Genomic DNA, 26,748 nt, shown 5'->3' with positions numbered 1-26,748 from the left:
CAGTGCAGGGCACCTGATCTAGGGGCTTTGACTTTATTTGGGCCACCTACACGTATATGAGAGGGACGCAGGTGGAGCTGTGGGTTAAACCACAGAGGTCGGCGGTTCGAATCCCTGTGACAGGGTGAGCTCCCATTGCTCGGTCCCTGCTCCTGCCAACCTAGCAGTTCAAAAGCACATCAAAGTGCAAGTAGATAAACAGGAACCGCTCTGGCGGGAAGGTAAACACCGTTTCCGTGCGCTGCTCTGGTTCGCGAGAAGCGGCTTAGTCATGCTGGCCACATGACCTGGAAGCTGTACGCCGGCTCCCTCGGCCAGTAAAGAGAGATGAGCGCCGCAACCCCAGAGTCGGTCACGACTGGACCTAATGGTCAGGGGTCCCTTTACCTTTACACGTATATGAAGCGGCCCTGTTTAAAATACAGCTGCTACTCCTGTGCCCACCTTTAAGATCAGTACTGTAAGGCTGGTGGGCAGTAGTGACTGTATAGTTATTATTTGTGAGCTTCTATCCTATATATTATCTGTAAGAGATATGGATGGATATGCTAGCTTTTTAAGAGCTTTCCTTGGATTTCAACTGAAATGTTTTAGCGTCGGGAGTCTTCGGTCGTTATTAAGCGAATGTGCTATTACTTAGCTTAAACTGCGGCTTTAAATTGTACGTTTTAATGCTTCCTTGGTTTAAATTGTACGTTTTAATGCTTCCTTGGTTTAAATTGTACGCTTTAATGCTTCCTTTTAATATGTTTATCCAATGTAAGCCACCTGGGGGGAGGCGATGGCCTTGGAAACATTTGAAATAAAGAAACTTCCATTGGCTCCGCCACTAAACCCTCGCTGGAAGACTGCAGTTTCCACGGGCGGGGGAAGAGTGTAAAAACACGGAATCCAAAGGTATGAGGCACCTTGGGTTTACATGGTGAGCGAAGTGTGGGGATTCCCAAACCGAATTCCAACCTCAGCGACTGCGGCTGAGGTTGGAAGTGGGACGCTGCCGTTCCTTCGGTGCTAATGAATGCGGCACACAGGGAAGGTTATGATTTCTCTGGTTGTGCTTGTGCCACGGAATACTCCTGAGGCGTTATCTGCGCGCGCGCGAGGAAGGCCGCCTGCCCGCGAAAAAGCCAGCGGAGTCTTCTTGTCAAAGCACCGGAGCCTCCTCTCGCTTGCCTCCCCCCTCATCCCGCCGCAGTCGGAGCGACTTCAGGGTTGTCACCACCGCCGTCTGGGGCGCCTCGGCCTTGGCCTGGCTTGCGGGCTGCCGCTGGTTGGCGACGGGGGGACACGTGAGGGAGAAGAAAGAGGCGTGAGGTTAGGGCGGGTGGAAGGGAGAGGAGTGGAGAGGAGAAGCGGCGGCGGCGGCGGCGGCGGCGGCGGCGGCAGCGGCAGGAGTTCCCCCGACAGCTGGAGGCTGCGGTAGTCGGCGGTGTCGGCCGCAGTAAAGCAGCGGACGGCCGTTGTTGTTGGCGGCGGCGCGCGCTGTGCGCGGCGGCAGCGGCGGCTCCTCCTCCTCGCTTGGTTGCCTGGGCTCGAGAGCCAACCCCCCGCTTCCTCGGCTCGCTCCTCCTTATTGACAAATACACAAAGGGCCGCGCCGGGCTGGAGACGCGTCTGTGGAGCCGGCATGGGAGACAAGAAGAGCCCCACAAGGTGAGGAGCCAGGGAGGAGGGGAAGCGGGCGCCGACTTGCAACAGGCCGCTGCTGCTGAGGGGGAGAAGCGGCGGCGGCGGCGCTGTGAGGGGGGCTGCCGTTCGCCGCCGCCGCTTCTCCCCCCTCCCCTCTGCTGCCAAAGCCTCCGGCGGCGTCCCCTCAGCGCAGCGAATGGCGGTGAGCGGGCGGCGGTGGCGGCGAAGAGGTAGCTGGCAAGCGGCGGGGCGAAGCGAGGCCCCGAGCGAGTGGGAGGGAGGGAGGGAAGGGAGCGATGTCTTGTTTTGTGCCTTAAACCTCCTTCTCTCTCCTCCTCCTCCTCCTCTTCCTTCTCCTCCTCCTTATCGCCGCCCCCTCTTTTTGGGGGGTGTTTAGGCCGAAGCGGCAGCCGAAGCCGTCCTCCGACGAGGGCTATTGGGACTGCAGCGTGTGCACCTTCCGGAACAGCGCCGAGGCCTTCAAGTGCATGATGTGCGATGTGAGGAAGGGCACCTCCACCCGGTGAGTGAGCGGCCCAGAGAGGCCTGCGCTGGTGACACCCGCATCCCCAAGGAAGGAGGGAGGGAGGGAGGGAGCGGGGCTGGCCGAGGAGAGGCGTCCGGGGGCCGCCGGCTGGGAAGAAGAGCAGAGCCCGGAGGCTGCCGCCGCCGCCACCATCATAGCCACCAGGGCAGGCTTTTTATTATTTATTGCTCTCCCTCCCTCCTTCTTCCTCAGGAGAGGGTGACAGGAGAGGGAGTGGATGCGCTGCAGGCACCAGCTCTCTCCTCAGTTCCACTCTCCTCCTCCGTCTGCTTTCCTTTCCTCCTCTCCTCTCCCCGCCCTTGCCCAGTAAACATGGTCTCTTTCTCAACCCCCCCCCCCCCAGGCTTAGAGATAATTTCTTTTCTGTGAACTTAAAGGCACACGTTCTCTCGCACCACCCTCAATGGTTCGATTTGCCAGTCATGCAGTCTGGAATGGGATATAAAATAAGCTCCTTTCCCTCCTCAGCTTTTTTTTTTGCTTTGCTTTGCTTTGCTGTGATCACACAAACAGTGCAGATGTCTGGAGAGTTTGCTGTTTGTTTTTAATCCTGCTCATGGTGATATAGCATTCCCTATGTACATATATTTTTTTTTTAAAAAAACCCTTAGCTGACTAAATGTGAATGCTGTCCGTTGTACATGTTGTGCAAAAATAAGTCGTCTTCCGTTGAAGGGAGGACAGAAATGGATAAGGGCTTGGGTTTTCTTTTTGAGGCCTGCGTATAGTCCCTGTTAGCTCATTTAAAAGATGACTTGAAGTGTTAGAATACTTCAAGAGGGGGGTGTCAACAAACAGTCTCTTGGTTGTTTGTGTCTGTGTCATACTTGCTGATATTTTGCTGAAGTGAGGGCCATTGTCATGTATTGCTTTAATAGCAAAATGCCCTTCCTAATGTTGGGTGGGATATGTGTGAGGAGAGAGGAAGAATCCCTGGGAGGTACCTGGCAATGAGGAGTGCAGAATGGCAGCTGCTGAGGTGATTAGTTCCCAACTACTGTTTTGGGGTTACCATGGTGGGGGAACACGCCTTTACTGGTAATTTTTGGGAGGCCGTGGTTGAGGCAGGAGTTGTTTCAGTCAGCACCTTGAAAATATAGTTGCTATCTGCACAGCAGCTCCTGGCATATAGGCTGTTGATGACTACAGGAGCCACTAGCAAGTCAGCAACTGGGCATTTCTACAGTGCTGACTAAGAAGATACCGTATTTTTCGCCCTATAGGACGCACTTTTCCCCCTCCAAAAATGAAGGGGAAATATGGGGCGAATGCAGGCTTTCGCTGAAGCTTGGAGAGCGAGAGGAGTCGGTGCGCACCGACCCCTCTCGCTCTCCAGGCTTCAGGAAGACATCCGCAGCCTAGGCAGCCTTGCGGGATTTCCCGCAGGGCTGTCTTGGCTGTGAATAGCAGCCTGCTTCACGGAGTGCTAGGCGCGCTGAAAGCAGAGCGCCCGGTGCTTCGGGAACACATCCGCAGCCTAGGCAGCCCTGCGGGAGTTCCCGCAGGGCTCCCCACGCTGCGGATAGCAGTCTGTCGCCCGGTGCGCAGGGCACCCTGAAGCAGAGTGCCCCACGCTGCGGATAGCAGTCTGTCGCCCGGTGCGCAGGGCACCCTGAAGCAGAGTGCCCCTCGCGCCGGGCAGACATCCGCAGCGTGGGGAGTCCTGCAGGAGTTCCCCACGGGGCTCCCCACACTGCGGATAGCAGCCTGCCGCCCAGCGTGAGGGCAGAGCGCCCCGCGCGCCGGGCAGACATCGGCCAGCCCCACAAGTTCGGGGGACAGCAGGGAGGCGCAGCACCGCCATCCCGCTGTTCCTCGACCTGGTTTGGTTTCCCCGACCTGGTTTTGGGGGGAAAATAAAGGAAAAAATGTTTCCTTTATTTCCCCCCCAAAAAACTAGGTGTGTCCTATGGGACGGAGCGTCCTATGGGACGAAAAATACGGTAACCCTTGCTTCCACACTGGCCTTCCATTAGATTACATGTGAGGTCTAGGAACTTAAAGCAAACATATTTTCCACTTCTCATCCTCACCTTCCACATTCTGCCTTTACCTTCCAACAGATACTGGTAAAGTTACGCATTTTCCTGTGCTCTTCATCTTCCTCCAATGGTGGCAGATGCTTCATGTCAGAGGACCACCCCAGCAGCTGTTTCTGGGACTGGGCCACACATAGGCAGATGTCAGGTTTTTGTCTCCATACAACACTTATTTTCCTGGAGGAAAATAAAATCCATTTACATAGATTTAAGTGGATGTAAAAGGTTATAGTCTGAGATACTCTTGAGGGAAAAAGTAAATCCATTCCCCACCCATGGTGATTCCTGGACATTAATAATGAAGATTGGTCCTCTCTGCACAACTGTCTCATGATTTCTCTTTCTCGGTCACACTAAATTGTGACAAACAGTTAGGAGATGGCTTATTTATGTAGAAATGTTTATTTTACTCACAGCAATATTGTTTGCCCATTTAAAATTAATTATGTACCCTTTTTAGGTTATTACATACTCCTTATAGGTTCGATGCATTCCATTGCTTGGAAAATTCTGTACAATCCAAAAACAAGTATTTTGTGCAGCAGCATTACAGGGAAAATGTGGAAGTATTGTACTTGAGAGTCCAGTAAGTCACAGGTTTATTAAACCTCAGTGATTGAGATTTAATGCACTGAAGCATATGCATGAATGATTACGTATTTACTAATTGAATATTTATATGCTGCTTTACTTTTGCCCGTTGAGGCTCACAGAGCAAATAAAACATAATTTTAAAGCAACAATATTTATAACCAATGTAAAACAATACACCTAGGCATAATAAGAGACAATATATCTTCTAAACCTTATGCAGGGCAGAGATAGAATAACACCTTCTGCTATCAACAGGGGGACCTCAGGGCAGTTGTGCTAAAGGCCCCCTCTTGGTAGCTGCTGTTATTGGTGAAGTGAAAGTATACGAGGTCTGATGCCTTAACTGTACATGCAGCATTGGCATAGGGGAAGACAGTTTCTCTGGATCTTAGGCCACAATAAGCATCATCACCTTGAACTGAGCCAGGAGTGTGCTAGCAGTGGTACAGTTGCTGCAGCACTGGCTGAATAGGCTCACACCTTCCAATGTTCATTAAGAGGCAGGTGGTGGCATTCTACATCAGCTACAAAATAGTCTACATTGTAGTCCCAATGTAGCATACATTACATGTAGTCAGTCCTGGACATAACAAGAGAATGCATCAGCATAGCCAGGTCTCAGTTCTCCAAGAAGAGACTAGGCCTAGGAAGACTATAAAAATGGCTTCCTAGCTACTGCTATTACTCGTGTATTCAAAAATGAGGAGATAGGGATGTTTCAACTCCATCTATCGCAGGCATTCTAACCCCTTCCAAAGCCTTCTTGCCCTCTTTAATACAATCCAATTGACCTTAGCCTCCATACACTTATTTAAGAGCACCTTCTGGATGTGTACATTGATTACACTCAACCCCAAAACTCTAGATCAGGGGTGTCTGTTTCCTGGCACAGGCATTTTTTGCCTCTCCCAAGACCTGCCAATTTTGGCAGTGACCAAAAAAAGAAGGGGAAAAAGGGAGGGGGGAACAAAGATACAGCACTAGGGTGGACAGCATGTTTTAAACCTCTCCACCCAACCTCTCATCAGTCATCAGATTGATCAGTTGATAAGCAGGCAGGGGGTGATAACCCCTTCTGAATAGCTGGTCAGCATGGATCAACAGGAGGGCCTGCATCCTGTGTCTGTATTTGTGAGAGAGTGGGATGGCCACACCCATCACTGGCATGCAGTTGCCAGAGGGCTTCCTTGGGACAAAAGAGGTTAGCCACCCCTGCCCAATTCCCATAATGCTGAACTGATACCCCCAGATTGAAAAAGTCATAGGAGAACTCTGTGTTTGTGTGTGCGTGCGCGAGAGAGAGAGGAAGAGAGATACATGTCTGTGCAGGCTTGCAGTTCCGCATCTTGATCCTGTACAAATCGCATGGAGTTTAATGGGTTTTAATTTCAAGTAAGAAGGCGTAGGATTGCATCCACAAATCAAGGCTTACAGGATGCAGTTTTATAATAAAAGCTATATCTTTATTCATACATTGTTATATTGAATATCTGTGCCAAAGTGTATTAAATTAATGAGTGGAGATTTACCAAAACAATTATTCAGGTTGATGTCTTCATAATAACCTTGCTAATATTGCTTATATTATATGCCTTCTCTTACTATTTTTTGTACCTTGTTTAGGCATAATTAGTATTCACTAATTTCAGTGGTTCTAGTCCAGTGTTGGCCAAACGTGGGTTTCTAGCTGTTTTGGGACTACAATTCCCATCATCCATCACCACTGGTCCTGTTAGCTAGGGATGATGGGAATTGTAGTCCCAAAACAGCTGGGGACCCAAGTTTGGCCAACACTGTTCTAGCCATCCTTGGAGTAGAACAATGAAATCAGTGGACTTAGCTCAGCCATGAGTAACTTAAGTCCACTCATTTCAGTGGGCCTAATCTGATTGTGACTTAGTTGGATTCCACATTATGAATTTTCAGTAAAACATCAGTTTGCCTGATCTTTCTAACCTGTATACTCTCTTGGCTTCCCTATGCTTAATGTTTTCCACCATTATCATAGCTGGCAGCTCACTGTATAAAATAAATACATAAATAAAGCAGTTTTGGCATCAAGGACTATTTTTTTCTGGTTTCTGGAAACCTGCCTGGTATTCTACAGTGCTTCCTCCTTGCCTTTGGTACTATTCAGCTGCATCACAAGTGGTTTTTCTTTTCCTCCCATTATGTCCTTGGAGATATTAAAATATTTGAATAAGTGACAGATTTTGAAGAACTGCCTTGCTGGATTAGATCAAGATTCATCTAGTTCAGCATGTTGTTTCCAACAGCAGCTAGCCAGATGCCTCTAAAAGCTTACAAGCAAGGTATTAAGTTACAATCATTTCTTTTAGTTTTGTCTCAAGTGTCTGATAAGCAGAGATATACTGCCACTGAATATGAATGTTCCATTTATTTATCATGGCTAATTAACAGACCAATTTTTCTGTTCCCTGTTAAGCTCTAGCTGAGTTCATGGCCATCACCTTAACTTGTAATAGTGAATTAAACATTAAATTATACAAGGCATGAAAAATATTTTTGTAAACTGCAGATACAGTATAGTAAGGTCATGCATATTTGCTCTCAGATTGGTGGGCACAGGAGTATAGCACTTGCTGCAATGGCCTCAATAGAAGAGGTAGGGAAAATGTGGTTTTGTGGGTGAAAAGAGTATGAGAGGTCAGGGATCTAGAAAGAGATAAAATGAGCATTGGCTGCCTCTAGCATTTACTTATACTGTATGGAAATGATTTTGATACTTCCTTACACACCAAACTTTATCCAAGAAAGGCTGTTGGCACCAAACTGGCATGGAAACCTGAATATTCTGGTTACACATTTGTTAAATTGTCCAAGTACAGAGATCATGAAGTCCCATTCACTTTCTTTGTCAGAAAGGAGGATTCAGTGGAAACGGTCCTTGTACTTCTAGTCATCTAGTTGGTAGGGGATGGTGGGACTCTGAAAAGTGATGGGTGTAATCTATTTTATGCCTCAACTAGGTTTAGAGTATTTCACAAATATTTATTTATTTAATTTGTATACGCTCTTCATCTGTAGATCTCAGGAATTTTGTCTACATCAGGAATATGTGTTTGACTTTATCCTTCCCTGGATAGAGATGCAAAAAGCAACATCTTAAAATTATTGACAGATACCTTTGGTTATTGGTATCTTTTAAAACACTAATTTAGCAGCATTAGAGTTTCTGAGACTGATTCCAGTTGTGATAAACTATTATGTAGTCACCAGAGTCCTTAGAATATCAGATATTTCAATTTGATACATACATTTTGATACAGATAGAATTTGATATCAACTCGTAATACCTACGAGTTTCAGTAAACTCATTAATTTGGAGGGAATTCACTTAGTAATAATAGAAATGGTCAGATATATTGATGATTTTTGCATAAAATGTTAAGGGGTAAATTCAGAAGCAAGCAAAACATTTAGAACTTGGGCTGCTATTTTATACAAAAAGACCAGTTTTTGTCCATGTCAGTCATGCAACTATATATAACAGTCTTCTCACATTCATACATAGGCAGCCATGCATTGCTCTAGGGTGAATCTGTATACAGATGTAATATCAGGTTTCCAGCAGCTATGTTGACACCGTTTTCTAAATTTGCACTTGAAAGACATTACATGCTATCCATTCAAATAAAATGAAATGCAAATAGATTTTGCAGGTCTGAAACCATATTTGGTGTTCAGATTTGAGAAGATTGCTATTCTGTAAAATGTATGGTGTCATAACTGCCAGGTGATACAGTGAACAAATTCCCTTGCTATTGTGCTTTTGAGGATAAGTGCCTTCTGTGTGGAAGTGATAGCCTCAGATGGTTCCCAAAGGGCATTGCTTTGCATTGTAAAACCACTGCCAAATATTGCAGTAGGCTACACGGCAATCTGTTAAATGTTCAGTGGTGAGAAATGTTAGTAATTAAGTCCTCAGAAATTTGCAGTTTCAGTTTATTAGGTATTTATTAATATATATGTGCTTACTGATTATGAGTGTTCATTTACTCTGTTCTAGATTATATGACAGATATGAATACTATGAAATCTACTGCATAATATTGTAAAATAAAGATTAATTGTGAAAGTCCCTGTATGCTTTCAAAAGTAAAAACATTTGTGTATGAAAATTCAATAATATCAAAGAAGAGAAATAAAGTAACTTCATGTTTTCACAAAATAAATCTAAGGTGCAGCAATAACAGTGATAATCATGTTGGGGCCTTTTTAGATTTCACTGCTTGTTGTCTTTATAAAGCCATCTGTGGAGAACGAGCACTGGACTTGATAAGACTATTGATACAAGCCAGCAGAGTTCTCCTCATGTTCTATGAAAACATGGGAGTTACGAAAAATCTAATCAGTGATTTTTAATTTTCATATAACATTTATGCCTTCATCAGCTGTACTTGCTCCAGAATGTTGACAGGATGTATATCTGGATGTGCATTCTTATTGAAATCAATGCAGTGCATCTAGTATTCGATGCTCATCTAATTTATGCCCATAGTTGAGAATCACTGAAGAAGATCTGCAGCCAGAAGCCATTTGGGCTTGCACATCTCCTGTAGATTGGAACACTGGAATATATTTCGTTAACACTATATTTCAGGCAATTCTATTTTGTTTGGTAGACTGTGAGATGTGATACATCTACAATAAAATACTCATTTTTGCAAGAAATTATTTCAGCTGGTGGTACTTTCCCTTTGTTTTAACATCAAAGCAATGCCAGCAACAAAAACCAGGAATATTATGGTTTAGCAATATTTATACCCAATTTTTAAGTGTCCATAACAGGACCCAACAATGTCCTAGCTCAAATATAGATAATAACCTTTGGCCCTCCAGCTGTTACTGAACTATAACTTCTTTCAACCCCAGTAACCAAGGCTAGTGACCAGGGTTGATGGAAGCTGTAGTTCAGCAACACCTGTCATAGCTGCATCCATTCCTTACTCTGTAGTCAATACAGATGTGAGAGATTTTACCTCCAAAGCGAAACACAAATTTATCACAGTGATTCTTCTCGTGTAGTGGCGCCCGCCCTGTGGAACGCCCTCCCATCAGATGTCAAAGAGATAAACAACTACCTGACATTTAGAAGACATCTGAAGGCAGCCCTGTTTAGGGAAGTTTTTAATGTGTGACATTTTAATGTATTTTTAATCTTTGTTGGAAGCCGCCCAGAGTGGCTGGGAAACCCAGCCAGATGGGCGGGATACAAATAATAATATATTATTATTATTATTATTATTATTATTATTATTATTATTATTATGTCTTTGCCTCAGGATATACATTAATTAGCCTCTAATCATTCAAAATAGCTTTACTAGCCAACAACATACTGATGCATTGGAGAAATAAGGTGTCACCACACTTTGACAAGGCTCCACAATTTGGTAAAGAATGTTTGATGAAATTCTTTATATTTCTTTATCAAGATAATTATTTTTTTCTGGCCAGGGTCTTTCAGATATCTTTAATGGGCCAAGCAATCCTATGAATGTGGTTTATGTCAGCATAACTTCCTATGTCCAGTCTATTATGCATATAAACCACAGACGTATTGACAGAAACTGGTGGATTATTTTTATGCTGTTACTTAGTTTTAGCATATTCTCTTCTAGGGATCAGTTGAAATAACAGTGGCTGTTATGGCTTAGATGTAATACATGGTCAAAGATGAGGGCTGCTAGCCGTGACTTTTATATCCATTAAAAACCATAGTGATCAAGAAATAACTCCTTAAACATGACTGCATTACATCTCCATTTTACAATAATGCAAATCAGAATACAACTGCGAAGTTCCATGATAATGGCAACCTGCAGACTCATTTTTCATTTTCATGTATAGTTAATGCGTCCAAATCATTTTAAATATCATTTCAGAAAATTTCAATATCTGGCAACTGTTTTTCAAAATGACATTTTACATGTGAGTAAAACAACAGCAGTGCCATGTACAACTCAAAATATTTCTATTTCCCCTCCCTAAAGTTCAGTGAAAGACCTCTCCCAAGACAACAGAGAAAAGGTTAATGACACTTGATTGTATTGATAGTTCTGCTTTCTCATTGGTGTAATCACTATAAATTTTATGTTTCAAACAAAATCATACTAGCTAAGGCCAATAAAACTTAAATTGGTTGAGTGTGTTGGATTAGTCACACAGCACATACATTCTCCACCAACAATTGAAAAGGAAAAACTATGTTTTAACTTTTTTCTCCGCTTTGATGTTCTTGATATTAAAAAAATGTGATATTAACGGAAATGTGTTTTATGTACAACATTTTTTTTATGATGTAACACCACAATGGTGCAACTTACCTAGCATAAATGTGTTGACATGGGTGTCATTTAAACCTATTTTTAGGACTGTCATCTTTTATTCTCTGAAATGGTAGTAATTATTAGGAGAGCATTCCTATGCAGAAGAAACTGGCCCAAAGCAAGCTGGTGTAAATTAAGCTGAAGTACGTTTACACCAGATCCAGACTTTGTTCAGCAGCGGGGCTGCTGTTGTTGTTCTCCCTAGGTCTGTCACAGGGAAAACAAGCCTTTAAAATAGTGTTGTACACCAGTAGCCAGGACATGTGGTTGAGCTGAGCGGGCTTGAGCCTCAGCTGAGTCAGAATGAGCAAGTTAAGCAAGTGTATGCTTGGCTGAACTAATGTTGGCAGCTTAATGCCATTGGAGATCTGCTGCATCCAAAGTTGTTCATTCCAGTGGCTCTTGACATAGGATTGCCCCCAAAGCAATGTAGAGCATCTTACAGAGTTTTACACAAAAAAGGTGCCTGCCCTCAAAAAGCTTACGGTCTGAATGACAAATCTGGTAAGGGCGGAGTGAACATATGTTACTGCTTTTAGAAGAAAGATAATATAATTATGTGTCAGTATATTGTTGCATGCCACCCCAGTCTCTGAGCGGTGCAAGTTCCAGGGGGTTCCAGGTACTTACCCAGGGGTTGTATTTCCTTCAGAATGAGGTACAGTGGAGACTGCGGTGTCTTTATGATATATGGTTAATTTGCACATATATATACAACTTGAGCCTACAATGGAGGAGTTCACAGCATTAAGACCCCAAGGGAGTCTTGCTTCTTTCATAGCTGCAGCCTGAGATTCAAGCAGAAATCAAGCATTGCAAGAAGCCAAACTACAGGGAACCAGGCAGAGGGCCTTCTCGGTAGTGGCACCCGCCTTGTGGAACGCCCTCCCACCAGATGTCAAAGAGAACAACAACTACCAGACTTTTAGAAGACATCTGAAGGCAACCCTGTTTAGGGAAGCTTAAATGTTTGATGCATTACTGTATTTTAATATTTTATTGGAAGCTGCCCAGAGTGGCTGGGGAAGCCCAGCCAGATGGGTGGGGTGTAAATAAATTATCATCATCATCATCATCATCACCATCTCTCTCTCTCCCTCTTTCTCTCTCTCGTTTCCCAGACTATTGCTTCTAGCTTCTATCTCACATAATTCAACTTTCCATTCTACCCTTTGTCTTTCTATCAGCAAGTTGGAGGAGAAGGGCCAACCCATTTATTGTCTGGCACCGAGCCACTTCCTTTGTTACTTTAATGGCCCATTATTTCACCAGGAAGTTAGCCTCGCTATCCAAGGAATTTGAATCCTAGGTTAGATTTTAACACTTGTTGGGCCCAGGAATTAGAAAGGTCTCAGCATGCAGCCTACCCCCTCCCCCCAACTCACAACACTATTTAATAATCAGGGAATGATGTCCCTATGGGAAATGTGATTATGCTGAAATAAAGCGCAGAAGCAGCCACTGATGCGCTGGAGTCATCTGGCAAAGTTGTTGAGTTTGAGCCTGGTAAATTGAAAAGGCAATTTGTTAGACAAGTGATGGAATATGATATTCATTAGTATGAAATCATCTTTTTAAATAGGAGGGCTTCTGTGGCATTTGTCTTCCCTGCAAATGACAGAGGTTAGGTTGAACAGAAACAAATAACAAGCCTAAGTTGCTGTGAGCATTTTGACTTCCCACATGGACTTGATGCTGACATGCAACTTATGAATGCCTAGTAAAGTGTGAAATGCACAGAATCTTGCTTTGGAGGCATTTATTTGTAGATGGCTTGGCTATCAATGAATTTTCACATCTTACATTGGTCATCTTAAAATTGAACACCGTTCATTTTCCAGAAAACATTTTTTTGACGGTTTCCAATAAGCACTACCATAAGTGTGACACTTGCCCATAAAATATTTGCTATTTATGCATATTGATGCAAATGGAAAAATCCTGATTCTTACTTTTAGAGAAAACACCTATCTTAAGTTACAAATTCTTCAGGTTGCAAAATTGTTACATTGGTCACAGCTTTTAAAACACAATAAAAATAAAGCATTTAATTTGTGGCATACTTTTTGATTATTTTTGTAGGGATGATCAAGGCAGTTAACAAAAAGTTTAATGTTAATTGGAGTTAAATAATATTAGCTAAAATACAAAATAGGTAAAGAATCTTGCCAATGTTACATTGGTCACTACAGAATTACTCAACTTTAGGATTCTAATGCACTGTTAAATGTCAGTCTTTTTCTTTTAGTTAATCATTGGTGAAATTATCTTCTGGAATATTCAAATAATAAATATACATGGTATATTACATATGCTACAGATGTTTTCATCTTACAGTTTTGATGTTAGATCTTGAATGCGGCTAAATTTTGGAAATATAAATGAAAGTCTTTTTTGTCTCACACTTCAGAAAGTCAATTTCTTTTATTTGAAAGAAAAGTAAAATGGAGCTAGGGAGCTGTGAATAAGGAGCTAAAAACTAGTTTCTGGGTACCATTTAGAAGACAATAAAAGGATGTTTGATGCTGTATTTTCACACTGCTTGCTTTTAACACTAACAGGAGTTACTGCTCATGTAACTTGCTTTTGGCTGCAGTCCAAAGAAAGGAAAGAGCTGTGTGTCTTACCAGAGCCTTGTTTGCTCTTTTTACTGCATCAAGAGACAGCCAAAGTAACAAGTAGGTTTTAAACCTAAACTGGCAATTCAAGTTTAGGGTATAGGTTTTAGCTGTTTCTGCTATCTTGTGTATACTGTTTAGAGTTAATATACCACTTGGTCAATTGTTTTATGTCCTCAATATAATCATTCTAGTTCAGACTTTGTATACACAAAACTACAATGAAAGGAACTGTAACACCAGCCAGTAGATGCAGGATCCTGAGTTGGTTCTGTGTTCTGCCATTGCTCTATTGATTCTCATGTTGACCAGGTGGTTTCAGCTGGCTTGTTAAGAAGCCATAATCATGTATCAGTTTTCTTTCAGGACCATATATATGGTGAGTCACCATGTGATGAAACTAGTTATATCACAATCTGGATGACTGATAACCTGAGTCTACCTGCTGCCTTCCTTCCGGATAGGAGTTAAAACAGCACTAGCTAAACTGATGAACCACATTCTTAATCACACCAGTTTCATAGGCAGACCACGCAAGCCCTAAACCTGGGCGTAGCCAACCTTTTTGGATCAGTGAGCGCATTTTGAAGCTTGATATAGTGCTGTGGGGTGGCAGTCACAAAAAAGGCTGCTGGGTGTTTGTGATAACACAAAATGGTTGCCAAGGGGAGTGTGACATAACACAAACTTAGAGAGAAAGATGGCCTAAACCATCTTATGCGTACCATGGGAATTGAGCTATGTGTTGCTGTTTCTGATTGTAGAGATCACACAATATTTTTATAAAGTAACACAAATGCGTGCACACACACCCACACTCTGATGGTGATGCTGCCTAATAGCAACAGGGAGTGTTCCTCAGAATCAGAAAATACAAAGGTGGCCACACCATGCTCACACTCACTTCACAGAAATTGCTTGAAAGGTCCTGACCGTCTTGCCCCATAACTTTCTTTCTAAGCAGGCTAGAGATCTACCTTACCTTTAAAAAAAATAATCAATGAGTCGGGGACACCTGCTTAGGGACAATGAAAGCCTTTGGGGGCCAGGTTGGTGAATTGTGCCCTAGATTTTCCCAGGAATGAAAATTGAACTCTGATTTTAGGGTGCAATCAGAGTTTACTACATGCAGGAAGTATCAGCTATCTTGCAAATAAATGAATAATTATTGTTAGTAATGCAAAGAAAGGAGCAGGGGGAGAGAAATGAACTACAAATACAAGGAAAGACTGGCCTAAATGCAGAAACATCCACACACACAATATACTTTGTAAGATATTGTAAGCCACCACATCTGAAATTCCCACTTTAGGAAACAAAAGGCTAGGGTAACAAGGTAAAAAAATGGCATGCCTTCATCCCTGGAAATAGGGATAGGCATTATATAATAATATGAAGGGGTTGTAAGCATGGTTCTAGTTGAAGGGTGTGCTTCTTGAGTTTCTAACCCACTTATATCATGTAAATTGGGAAGCTCCTGGGCTTTTTCCTCAGAAGGCAAGAAAATAGGACAGTGCTGCACTTTATAGCCCTCTTTCAGATGTGCTATTCTTTAATATCCTTCTAGTGGCCCTTTGCTGAATTAGTCTTCTCTACAGGATCTCTGCTGATAGTCTCTTAGATTGTGTAATAGCATGGCATTAACTAGGTGTTGCTGTGTTTTTATGCCCCATAGGCATTACAGGCTACTAAACAACTCAGCTGCTGAATGCATATACAGTGGTACCTTGGGTTACATACGCGTCAGGTTACATACGCTTCCGGTTACAGACTCCGCTAACCTAGAAATAGTTCCTCGGGTTAAGAATTTTGCTTCAGAATGAGAACAGAAATTGTGCTCCAGCGGCGCGGTGGCAGCAGGAGGCCCATTAACTAAAGTGGTGCTTCAGGTTAGGAACAGTTTCAGGTTAAGAACGGGCCTCCGGAATGAATTAAGCACTTAACCCAAGGTACCATTGTAGCCAGCTAGTATTCATTGTTTTGAAAAATAAAGAGTTAGTTACAGATTTCCAGAATATTGCAGTTAAAGTCTACATTATTTGTGTTATTCTGCAATGAGGCTTCCAGGAAGATACTCGAAATTAAGACTTGAGGAATATAGAAAGGAAATTGCTCTACATTTTCAAAGTGTTCAGCAATAAAAATGGATTATGTCTTAGGACTTAGAAGCTATAGGAACAAAGTTCTAAATAGAACTTGAGTCTTCTGTGCAAGTTGCCAAGAAATAATCCTGTACACTAGCCTCCAAATTTATTTTATTTTAACACCCTACAGCTGTATTCAGTTGTTACCTAACATTTACCCCAAGTAATTCAGATCACAAATACAAACCTCTTGCTAGCTCTTACTATATTTTGTTTTCTTTAACTGTCTTTTGCTATTCTGTGTTTTCCTAACAGCTTAGTCGGTTTTCTCATTCTTTTAATTTATGCTAAGAACAGCCAAAATGACTGTTAGCAATTAAACTGACCAGGCATATTCTGTGTGTATGTGTGTGTCTGTCAGTCTGTCCTAGGGCAATGGTCCCTGAGTGAGGCAGAGGAAGTAACTGAATCTCATTTCCACTGGTGTGCTTCCTATACATATCACCACTCTTGTTTTTGACCAAGGTCATGCTGCTGTACTTTTACAAGGTAATGGAGCACAAGATAGTGCCTCATTTTATAATGTGGGTTCATTTAGACAAACTTACTGAACATTAGAGTGAGAAATAAAACACATTGTTAAAACTTTGCAAGCTGCAGCTCTTGCTAGTGATATCTACAATAAACATGTAATAATGAGAATGTATCCTTAACTGCTTTTCTGGGAAATAGAGTAAATCAAGGACATAGCTTGTTTTTCAAGCTGTTTTAAAGTGGAGCTTTAAACATGGGACTCTGGGCCAGGGATCAAAGGTGACATGTATGTCATTTGCTTTTCAGCCAACTTCAAATCTGGTTATTCAGGTGCTTAAGCTCACTTTTACAATTACAAGAAAAATGTCTGTATATATAAATCTGATTAATAAAATGATTTTAAAAAGAAACTAAAATCCAGTGGTTGTGCATGCAAAGCCTGTCCTTCCAATTAGCAGTATTCTAGAATCTGTACTGGCAAGCACTGCTGAGCAGTAGTACAGAAAGCCGTATACATCCTGCTATAGTCGTTCAGTGCAGTAGGCATTGGCAATGAATGTGAACTGTAATCAGTTTGCACTGGTTGTCAGAAGCTTTTCAGCAGATGCAGTGTGGAAACACCAGCTCTGTCCAGCCTTCTCTTTTTCCCACCATAGGTGCCTGCAAATATCTGCTAGTAACCCAGACCATTTCTCCTCTGGTTGGTTTTCAGTGGTGGAAATTGCATAATACAGTCCATACATATTTCCACACATCTTCGCAGCAACTTGTGCAAGGCAGCTAATTTCAATAATAATGATTCTTATAATCTTTAAATATGATTAAGTTTCCTTAAGACTAATGAAATGAACTTAGTCCCACATGTTTGGCTAAGAACTGACGTATAGCAATTTTTAGCATGCCAATAAAAATTTCAGAAAGTAGTCTGCATAGTGCCAAAAACAAATAAATAGATAAATGGCAAAGCGGCTTTCAGAAATTAGAACTGGCTTTTTCATAGAAATTGAAATAAAATGTTTTATCTTATGTTGTCAGTCAGCTGGTGGCAAGGTTTCAATCAGTTTAATAGAGAAGCAATTTTCAGCTATTTCACTTGCAGCTTGTAGACCCCTAAGTCTTCTGCAGAGGGTGGGGGACCTTCCAGGACAGAGCAGAGAGTGGTAAGGGGGATTGCTGAGAATTGCACCCTTCTCCATTCTGCTGAAGGAATCCTTACCATCACCAAGGGATACAATCCATACAGTACTTGAGTAATTTTAGGCTGGGATCCAATAGACAGTTACATATATTTAGCCCTGTTTAGATATGTGAGTTTAAGCCTTCAGACTACAGGTTTATAGCCTTATGTAAAACCATCTCTAAAGTCGTAAGTGGATTACAAAAATAGAACATAAAGCAATAAAGCAGTATAATAAAAACAGATGCAACATAAAAATCAATATCATTAAAACTAAATTTGGAAAAAAATCAGTAATAACGGTCTAGTCTCATGGGTGAGGAAGTCTGATGTTTATTAATTACAGTCATATACATAATCAACTTTAATTAAATGTCAGTAGATACAAGGTGTAGTCTAGCAAGGAATACTTACAAGCCCTATGCTATTCACTTCAGTAGATCTTGCACAGGGATGACATGTGACCTGTTACCTCCTAATATTACCATTACTGTATTCGTTTATGCCTGGTGTATTTAATGAATTGACAATCTCTTTTGATCGCATATGAATTTTCTAGCTTCAGATTTTTTCCAAATAGTTATTAATTATTGGAGCTTGCAGAAGATCAGTGGGTGATTGTGCTTCTTCATGTGAATTAATTTGAGGGTGGAAGGGCTTTTTAAATTTTTTTGCAAGGGTCACTTAGCAGTAACATCTTATTCTCTATTAATTGATTCAATTTGTATTCTATTGTTTAGAAAATTAAACTTGTGTCCAGTTTTTGCTTTAAATTGATCTTAACTCTGTAAATCATTTCCCCAAAACTTTTTATATTGATGATTTACAATGAATTGAAAAAAATGTTGAAAATAACCTTTGTTAAAAAACCAGAAGCATTTTTAATAGGTATTACAGGAATGGAAATACCAAAAGAATACAATAATTTGTTTATGTATGCAACAATGGTCCCACGGATATTGTTAGCCCAACACTGGAAAGAAGAACAAGTCCCTACTAAAGAAGATTGGCAACTTAAATGAATGGAGTATGCCAAAATGCCTAAATTAACTGGAAGACTTAGAAATCAAGACGACAGCAAATAAAAAAAAGAATGGAAGATGTTTATTGCATACTTACAAAAGCATTGTAAGGAAGTTAATACAGTAGCAGGTTTTTTAAAAAATACTTGTAGTATTGAGGAGAATGTTTAAATTCGGCAACTATTAAAATTATTGACATGTTTAAATTAAGATAATACAAAAGACCCAGGGGAGGGAGTGGGGGGAAGTTGAGGGATCTAAGTAATCCCAAAATTTGAATTTATTATGGTGTGAAAATGTTTTATTTTCCTTTTTTCTATCTTTTATTATCTTCCTTTTTTGGTTTATTTTCTCTTTTTATATTTGTGCGATGATAATGTTTAATTGTGAAAATTAATAAAAAATATTATATATAAAAAATGGATCTTAACCCTAAGAACTGCTTTCCATGCCCCACAATAACACGTCTGGAGTAAAACAGCACTTTTGCCAAAATTTTGCTGCTTTGTTTTTGAATAAGAGTGGTGTAATACAAATATTGTTCGCAAGGTCTATTTTGCTATCATTCAGTTATTAGTAATTTATTCCATCATCCTTTAAAACATTTGAGCACATACAGTTTTTTATGATGCTATTTAGAATACATTACTATTGTACATTTGTGATAAGTATTCCTTTTATATATGCATATTGTTTGAAGTCTTTTAATTTGCTAGATAATGTTTTATTCTTTCTCCTTTACAGGAAAGCCATAGCCCAATCTTAAAACATGCTGTGGCAATACATACATTATTTAGATAGGATGAACCCAAGTTTTACACTATTGTTGAGAAAAATTATATTTTGCTGGGATTGCAACAATGTTCCTCTGGTTTTCCAAGCAAACATTCTAGTTTGCTTGTTTAGGATTGGGGCAGTCTTCACTGCCTCAATGATTATTTTTTAAATTTGCCAATTGCTTTATCTTGTCCAGGGCATGAATGAATTTATCACTGTATGCCTAAAAGTGTGAACCTACAAATTAGAATACTCTTTACTTCCATTTTGTTGGTTAGAGAATCTGGGTTAAGTAAAAGGTAAAGGACCCCTGGACGGTTAAGTTCAGTCAAAGGCGACTATGGGGTTGCGGCGCTCATCTCGCTTTCCGGACAAGGGAGCCAGCGTTTGTCCACAGACAGCTTTCTGTGTCATGTGGCCAGCATGACTAAACCGCTTCTGGCGCAACGGAACACTGTGACAGAAACCAGAGCGCACGGAAACACCGTTTACCTTCCTGCCACAGCAGTACCTATTTATCTACAGTACTTGCACTGGCCTGCTTTCGAACTACTAGGTTGGCAGGAGCTGAGACAGAGCAACGGGAGCTCACTCCGTTGTGGGGATTCGAACTGCCAACCTTCCGATCGGCAAGCCCAAGAGGCTCAGTGGTTTAGACCACAGTGCCACCCGCGTTAAGTAAGCTTAAATGACTAGTTTCTAAGAAATACTTTGGCAACTTTTTGCAGTTTGCTTTTTTAATTCAGTGAAATTTTATGTAAAAAATTGCATTTCCAAAAAATATGTAAGACGTGTCGTTTGAGTTATCTTTTAAAATTAGCCTGTGATAGGTTGTATTGAAATCAGTGGAAATGACAAACTAAAATCCTTAGTGTTGTATGAAAGGTTTTGTCAGCTGGCAGTAAAGCTCTTACCAATGCAACAGATAAGCATGCGCTTTTCAGAAATTCTCTGCAGCCTTCTGTCTTCTCTTACTCTGCTCTGAAGGGTCTCCTAACTTTCTGGAACAGATTTATAGAAGGCTAGGGCAGGAGGGGAGTGCAGTGGGAAGCAGCGTTGCTGAAAATGGTTTCCATCCTCATCCCTCCATGAAAACTTTACTGTTAGTTGAGGAACACCATTGGATGCAGACTACTGGTTTCAGTTCAGCTATTCTGAGTAGCACTCAGTTGATACAACCCTATAGTTTTATATTATTTATTTGTTTGTGAGCTGCCCAAAGAACACCTGTTATGTGGTAGCTATATAATTGCAGTTAATAAATAAGTACAGGGATGCAGACTATCCCCTATCTAGTCATCAATCAGCCATTTGATGGAAAACCCATCCTTAGCTTATCTGCATGGATCAACTGAAGAAGGGGGCTATGTTTTCATGCATCCCGTGTGTGTGCATGAGATTGTGAAGTGGCTGTACCCACTGTAGCACACAGAGGTTTTATCAAAAAAGGCTAGCCTTAGAGTTCTGCAAATTGGATACCCTTCAATAGAAATCTTAAGGTCATTGATGGGATAATATTTTCTTTTTAGGAATTTTCCTGGGACTTGGGGAAGGGCCATAGCTCAGTGGGTAGAATACATGCTTCAAATCCAAAGGGTCCCCCGTTCAATCCCTGGGATTTTTGGTTTTTTGTTTGGATAGGGCTGGGAATGGCTCATGCCTGAAACTCTAGAGAGCTGTATCCTGTCTTGAAAATGCAGAGCTAAATCATGGTCTGACTTGATATAGCACACCTTCCTTTCTTCCTATGTGCATTATATTTTAGTCTAGTTAGACTAAAAATACTTTTGTGCTACACACTTTTGTGCCAGTGGAAGTTGTCGGGGGGAGGAGAGGCTTCACTGTTTCAAGAAATTCAAAGTGTGTTTACTTGTTCTTTAGAAAATGAAGCCTACATTCACAAATCTAAATAGGGTTCTGTGTGGAATGGGTGTATTGTTAACTGTGATCAATTTACAAAAAAATAATTTTCGTGCAGAAATTTACTGCATTTACTGATGCCAGGGAGTTTAATTTCTCTCATCCATTTACACACAGGAAACCTCGACCTGTCTCTCAACTGGTTGCACAACAGGTTACGCAGCAATTTGTGCCCCCTACACAATCAAAGAAAGAGAAAAAAGACAAAGTAGAAAAAGAAAAAAGTGAAAAGGAAACGACTAGCAAAAAGAACAGTCACAAGAAAACAAGGTAAACTATGTTACTTTTTCTGTTACTTAGAGAACAAAATGAGATAATCTCTGCAAAATTCTTAGAAAAGGGTAAAGTGTCACACAATGATCCCTACCCACATAGTTGCGATGTTTAGGTACTCCGCTGTTAGATTGAATCAAACCACAGGAAAGTGTGTATCTTCAGAAAGGGCCTAATATATACCTGTATCTATGTTCATATGTTGCTGAGCACATCGCTCATGTATCTATATTTTTTAAAATGGCATCTGAGATCTTCAGATGAAGACCAGGATATAAATTTAATAAATAATAATAATAATTATATACCCTGATTTCTAGAAAAATCTGGTACCAGCATTTTTACCTCCTCTCAAAATTCTGGTCATGAAAGTCTGTCTTTTAATAGTGAGAAGCATTTCAGCAAAGTGGAAAGTAAGATACAAAGGGAATAAAATTCGGAGATTTCACCTTTTACACATTTTAATTGGGCTCAGATTGAGAAAAGGAAATTTGCAGTCAGTCAATAAAGTGTCTGAAAATTAGACAAACTATATGCACACTGCACTTGTGCACTTTAGAAAGGTTCAGATAGTGGAATGAATTTCCACTGGCAGCAGAAACCTGTATATTTTTACAGAATCTAAACTTTATTTATTAGTATATGCTAATACAGTCAGATGGTTGTTATATATGCAATATAACCAGGGTCAATTGCCTTATAATATAAGGCAGCTTTGCCAGTTGGTTAAACATGGTCGAACAATTACTCCCAACTATGAAATCACCCCCCAACATGCGTTGGGGGTGTAAATTTCTGCTGCCCACATTATCTTCAATAAAAGTAACCATTATGATAGACACCATTACTATTTAATTAGAATTTGAAATTAGTCTTATCACCCCTTCTTATCACCCCTTCTCTATCTACCTGAGGCCACCAAGAGAGGTCATATGAAGGGAATGAAACTCCATCCAGATGAGACATTGATCTGAGAATAGGTGTGCAGCTTGTTGGGAACAGGATTGCACTCCCCCAATCGCTGTAGGTTGAATTGCAGGTTGTAATAGTAGAGAGGAACATTCTTTTCCAGCTAGACATAATGTACTGGCTTCAAAATTTCCTATGCAATGAGGATTTTGCCACTATGGTACTGCCATAACTCATTTGAAGCACATTAATGCACTCTATGTAAGCTGACTTTGATGAGTTCAATGGAACCTCAGCTGGTCCAGAATACAGTGGCCAGACACTTCTCTGGAGCTTGCCAAAGGGAGCATACAGCACCTATATGAAGGGTGGGTGTTGCCCTTTAAATCCATAGAGGATTTTGGGGGACCCTCTGGAATAGACTTTGGGGGAATACGGGGAGAGGAAAGGGAAGTCCCACTGAGCAAGTGGAATGCCACTTATTCAGTGTTGGATATAATCCAAGGTCTCTGGGAACTGAGTTGGGAAAAACCATCTATTACCTTGGAGAACTGTTGTCAGATTAAGTTTAAAAAATGTCATCCCAGAGTAGACCAATGATACGATTCAGAATATGGCAGCTTCTTACATATGTTTGGGCTTCAAATATAACCTTAACATAAGAGATTCAGATGATTTCTGAATGACCTCCTTGATTATTTATATTACTCTAGGCCCAGGTTGAAAAATGTGGATCGAAGTAGCGCCCAACACTTGGAAGTTACTGTTGGTGATCTGACAGTCATTATTACAGACTTTAAGGAAAAAACAAAGTCACCACCTGCTTCCAGTGCAGCTTCTGCAGATCAGCACAGCCAGAGCGGCTCTAGTTCTGACAATACAGAGAGAGGAATGTCCAGGTCGTCTTCACCGAGAGGAGAAGCCTCATCACTGAATGGAGAATCTCATTAAAGTTTATTTACTCCAGTTTCTTTAGTCTTTCCTCTCCAAACTTGCAAATGTACACAACTTCTGCCAACAGTTACCACATTTTCATGACTTGTTATCCACAGTGCACGATTTGTATGTTTACTCAAATATGATTTATGCAGTTTTATACAAAACAAGTGCAGCAGTGAAATTAAATTTCATTGCAATCTATAAAACCTTTTCAGATGACTTTTTAATCTTCATATACAAAGGTGCCATGAAAATGTGGTTTGAATGTTCTTGATGCAGTGTTACTGGTAAGTCCATTTTCACCTTTAGTTTAGTGAATTCTAACACAACTCTTGGATTCTATACTATTGGCATGTACTGAATTGAATTTTTTTATAACATAGTTCAAGCTGCCTAAATATGTATTATTTGAGAATTGTGAAACATAGTTATATGTATGCAAGTCAAAGATCAACTTAATCAACTATTGCTGCAAAAGACTTTTCGTAATGATTATCTTTAAAACACCTGCTGGTACTTGGTGTGGTTGAATAGGAAAAATGTTATTAAATAAAAAAAAAAACATTTGTATGAATTTTTGCCAATGTCTGACACATTTTACTAGATTACTGTTACTGAATTATGTTGCTGGCTTCTCCAATATTTTCCTCACACATTTAGAACATTTATTGTAATGTTTACAAGGGAAAAATAAGTAAATCTGTTACAAGCATTAATTGTTTAGCTTTATAACTCAAGTATATAGTACTACCTTGTCCTTATACACTGGTATTCTATGTTATTGAACAGAAATTTGTTCTCAAATTATTAGGCATTTTCTGTTTTGTTTTGTTTTCTTTTTAAATCTAGATTTTAATATCTTAACTGCTGTTGATACATCCAAAACGTGATAATGTTCTCATTTGGCTTATTCTTTCCTTCTCCCAGACTTGCTCAGTGTTATAGTGATATATCAGTTCAGCTAGAGGCTGGGATCCAAAGAGGCTTTTACATTGCAATCCTGTACATGTCTACTCAGAAGTAAATCCCAATGAGTTCAGTGAGACTTACTTCCCGATAGTGCATATAAGATTGCAGCCTTAAGTTTATAGAAGAGTTTTAATGCAGGCTTGCAGTTTCCATTTTCTTCTCCAGCCGTAGCTCATTGCACTGCAACGGATCCCTTTCCCAAAGTTCTTTGGAGCCTTGGGAGTGGGTGGTGCAGGGGACTGTAGATGAAAGGTGGTAAGCCTTGGAAGCCATTCTGTGTATGTGTGTGGATACTCCCTGTGCAGCCTTTTGGATCCAAGCCAGTGATATTAAATGTTGCACCAGAGTGAATAAATAAGCAAGTAGTGTGTATATATAACATTTGTTCCTATATCAGCCTTTTGCTTTGAAAAACAAAAATCCTTTATTAAATATTATAGAGCAAATCATAGGAAAAATGCAGTTCTTTGTTTTTTGACATAGTTGTGAACATTTATGCATTTAGCAATATATAGATACAGAACAAGATTTACAGTCCCAGTCGGTATTATGTAAACTTTCCAATAAAATATTTTTATGAGTATAGGTTTTGCCATTTTGTTTACAATCAGTTAAGTGTTTTGGTGCACAAATTAATCTTGCATTAGAACTGTAGAATGGGAGGGGACCTGGTTTGTAATTCTAAGGGTGTTTTTCTCATGACTTTGCCCATCAAATGGACATCCACTGATGACAATGTGCATTCTGATTCTTTCCCACTTGTATGGCATACTAACTATTTGGAAGTGATGCATTATAAATTGACAGTGGGATCCTGTGCATGTCAACTTAGACATGTCCCACTGAATTCAATGGGACTTACTCCCAGGTAAGTATTTATAGGATTAAAACCCATGAGCACAATCTTGAGCATTTATACTTACCTGAGACTGTAGTCCTAAACACACTTATTAAGGAGTAAGGACCATTATATTGAGTGGAATTTACTTTGGAGTAAACATACTTAGAATTGCACTTTACAAAGGTGAAGGTGTTTTAGCATCAGTTGTGAAAACATCCTAGCTTGTACCTCTCCAAACATGTTGTGCTCAGGGCTCTGCATCTGCGAAAGCTTAATAGAATGATTCAACAGCAAAAACTCCCACCCCATATATTGCTTTACTTTGGGGCTTACAGCAGTAAGTGTCCTGGAAGAACAAAGTTACAAGAGGATGTCTGGCATATTTTAAGATGTAATCCTGTGCACACTTAGCTGGGAGTAAGCCCATTTCAGCTCAGTGGAAGTTACTTCTGAGAAGATATACATAGGATTAGGTTGTTAGCGTTTTTATTGTTGTTGGATCAGATTTGGTACAAAATCCATTGGAGTATTGTTACAGGGGAAACCATCATTAATTGAAAATATTTATTTTGTGAACCAATGTGAAAAAATTAGATGGGATCTTTGGTAGTAAATCTAACCCCAAAATATTAAATACGTATGCTTAATATCATTTCAGCTAGAACAATGGAATTTTGTAGCCCCTGACAATTGTGATGTTTGCTGGTTTCTTGTAGTATTGTATTTTATTTCTGTTTTTAACTGCAGTACTTCTACAGGCACAATGGTACTATCTATTTTGTACAATGTTAGTTGTGAAATATAGTTAGTTGCATAAAATGAAAGTCTGATGTGATATCTAAAACTTGCATAACTCATTTCTTGGTGTTGCTGTCTTAAAATCTAATTTTAATAACAGGGTGTTGTTGTTTTCAAATGGACTACTGCTGACATGGACTGTTGGTTAAAATACTGTGCTATGAAATAGGCATTCTCTGCTTGGGTTTTAATGGTTTTAAAGTACAGGTAAAAATATTGTTTTTTTAAAAAAACCAATAATGGGAGCAATGTAAACAATTCATTTCCTACTAAATATTGGCAAAGGTTTTTTTATACAGTCGTACCTTGGTTTTCGAACACCCTGGAACTGGAACATTTTGGCTCCCAAACACTGCAAACCCAGAAGTGATTGTTCCGGTTAGTGAATGTTCTTTTGGAACCCGAATGTCCAGTGGGGCTTCCGCAGCTTCTGATTGGCTACAAGAGCTTCCTGCAGCCAATCAGAAGCTGCGATTTGGTTTTTGAATGTTTTGGAAGTCGAACGGAATCCATCCAGGGAACGACTGTATATATAAATAAATTGTGTTAGATAATGTTCATGGTAAAAGGTAAAATAAGTAGTATGATAGCTACTTAAGTGTTTGAAAAAATTCTAGTTAAAACAAAATATACATGCTTTGCTGGTGAAACAGTAAATGGCATATTCAGTTATTAAGATTACATTTTCTAAAGGCACACAGATGTAGGAAGCTGCCTTAGTCCTG

The 26,748-nt window shown here is 40.5% G+C and overlaps 1 protein-coding gene across 2 annotated transcripts; it reads left to right on the top strand.

Annotated features, from left to right (window-relative positions):
• The first annotated feature begins 1,131 nt into the window (after positions 1–1,131).
• Positions 1,132–26,069, top strand: YAF2 (YY1 associated factor 2). Of its 2 annotated transcripts, none has more exons than XM_083400122.1 (4): positions 1,132–1,653; positions 2,027–2,152; positions 21,412–21,564; positions 23,190–26,069. In XM_083400122.1, exons 1-4 carry the CDS (start codon positions 1,628–1,630, stop codon positions 23,425–23,427), a joined length of 543 nt encoding a protein of 180 aa, XP_083256248.1. In that variant the 5' UTR covers positions 1,132–1,627; the 3' UTR covers positions 23,428–26,069. The 2 variants fall into 2 exon arrangements, with proteins under 2 accessions (XP_083256248.1, XP_083256249.1); XM_083400123.1 differs by lacking the exon at positions 1,132–1,653 and adding an exon at positions 1,775–1,859.
• Positions 26,070–26,748: the final 679 nt, after the last annotated feature.

This window comes from Podarcis tiliguerta (assembly GCF_965153285.1).
Source record: "Podarcis tiliguerta genome assembly, chromosome: 10".
NCBI classification, from domain to species: Eukaryota; Metazoa; Chordata; class Lepidosauria; order Squamata; family Lacertidae; genus Podarcis; species Podarcis tiliguerta.
This window is presented reverse-complemented; position numbering and strand designations above follow the sequence as displayed.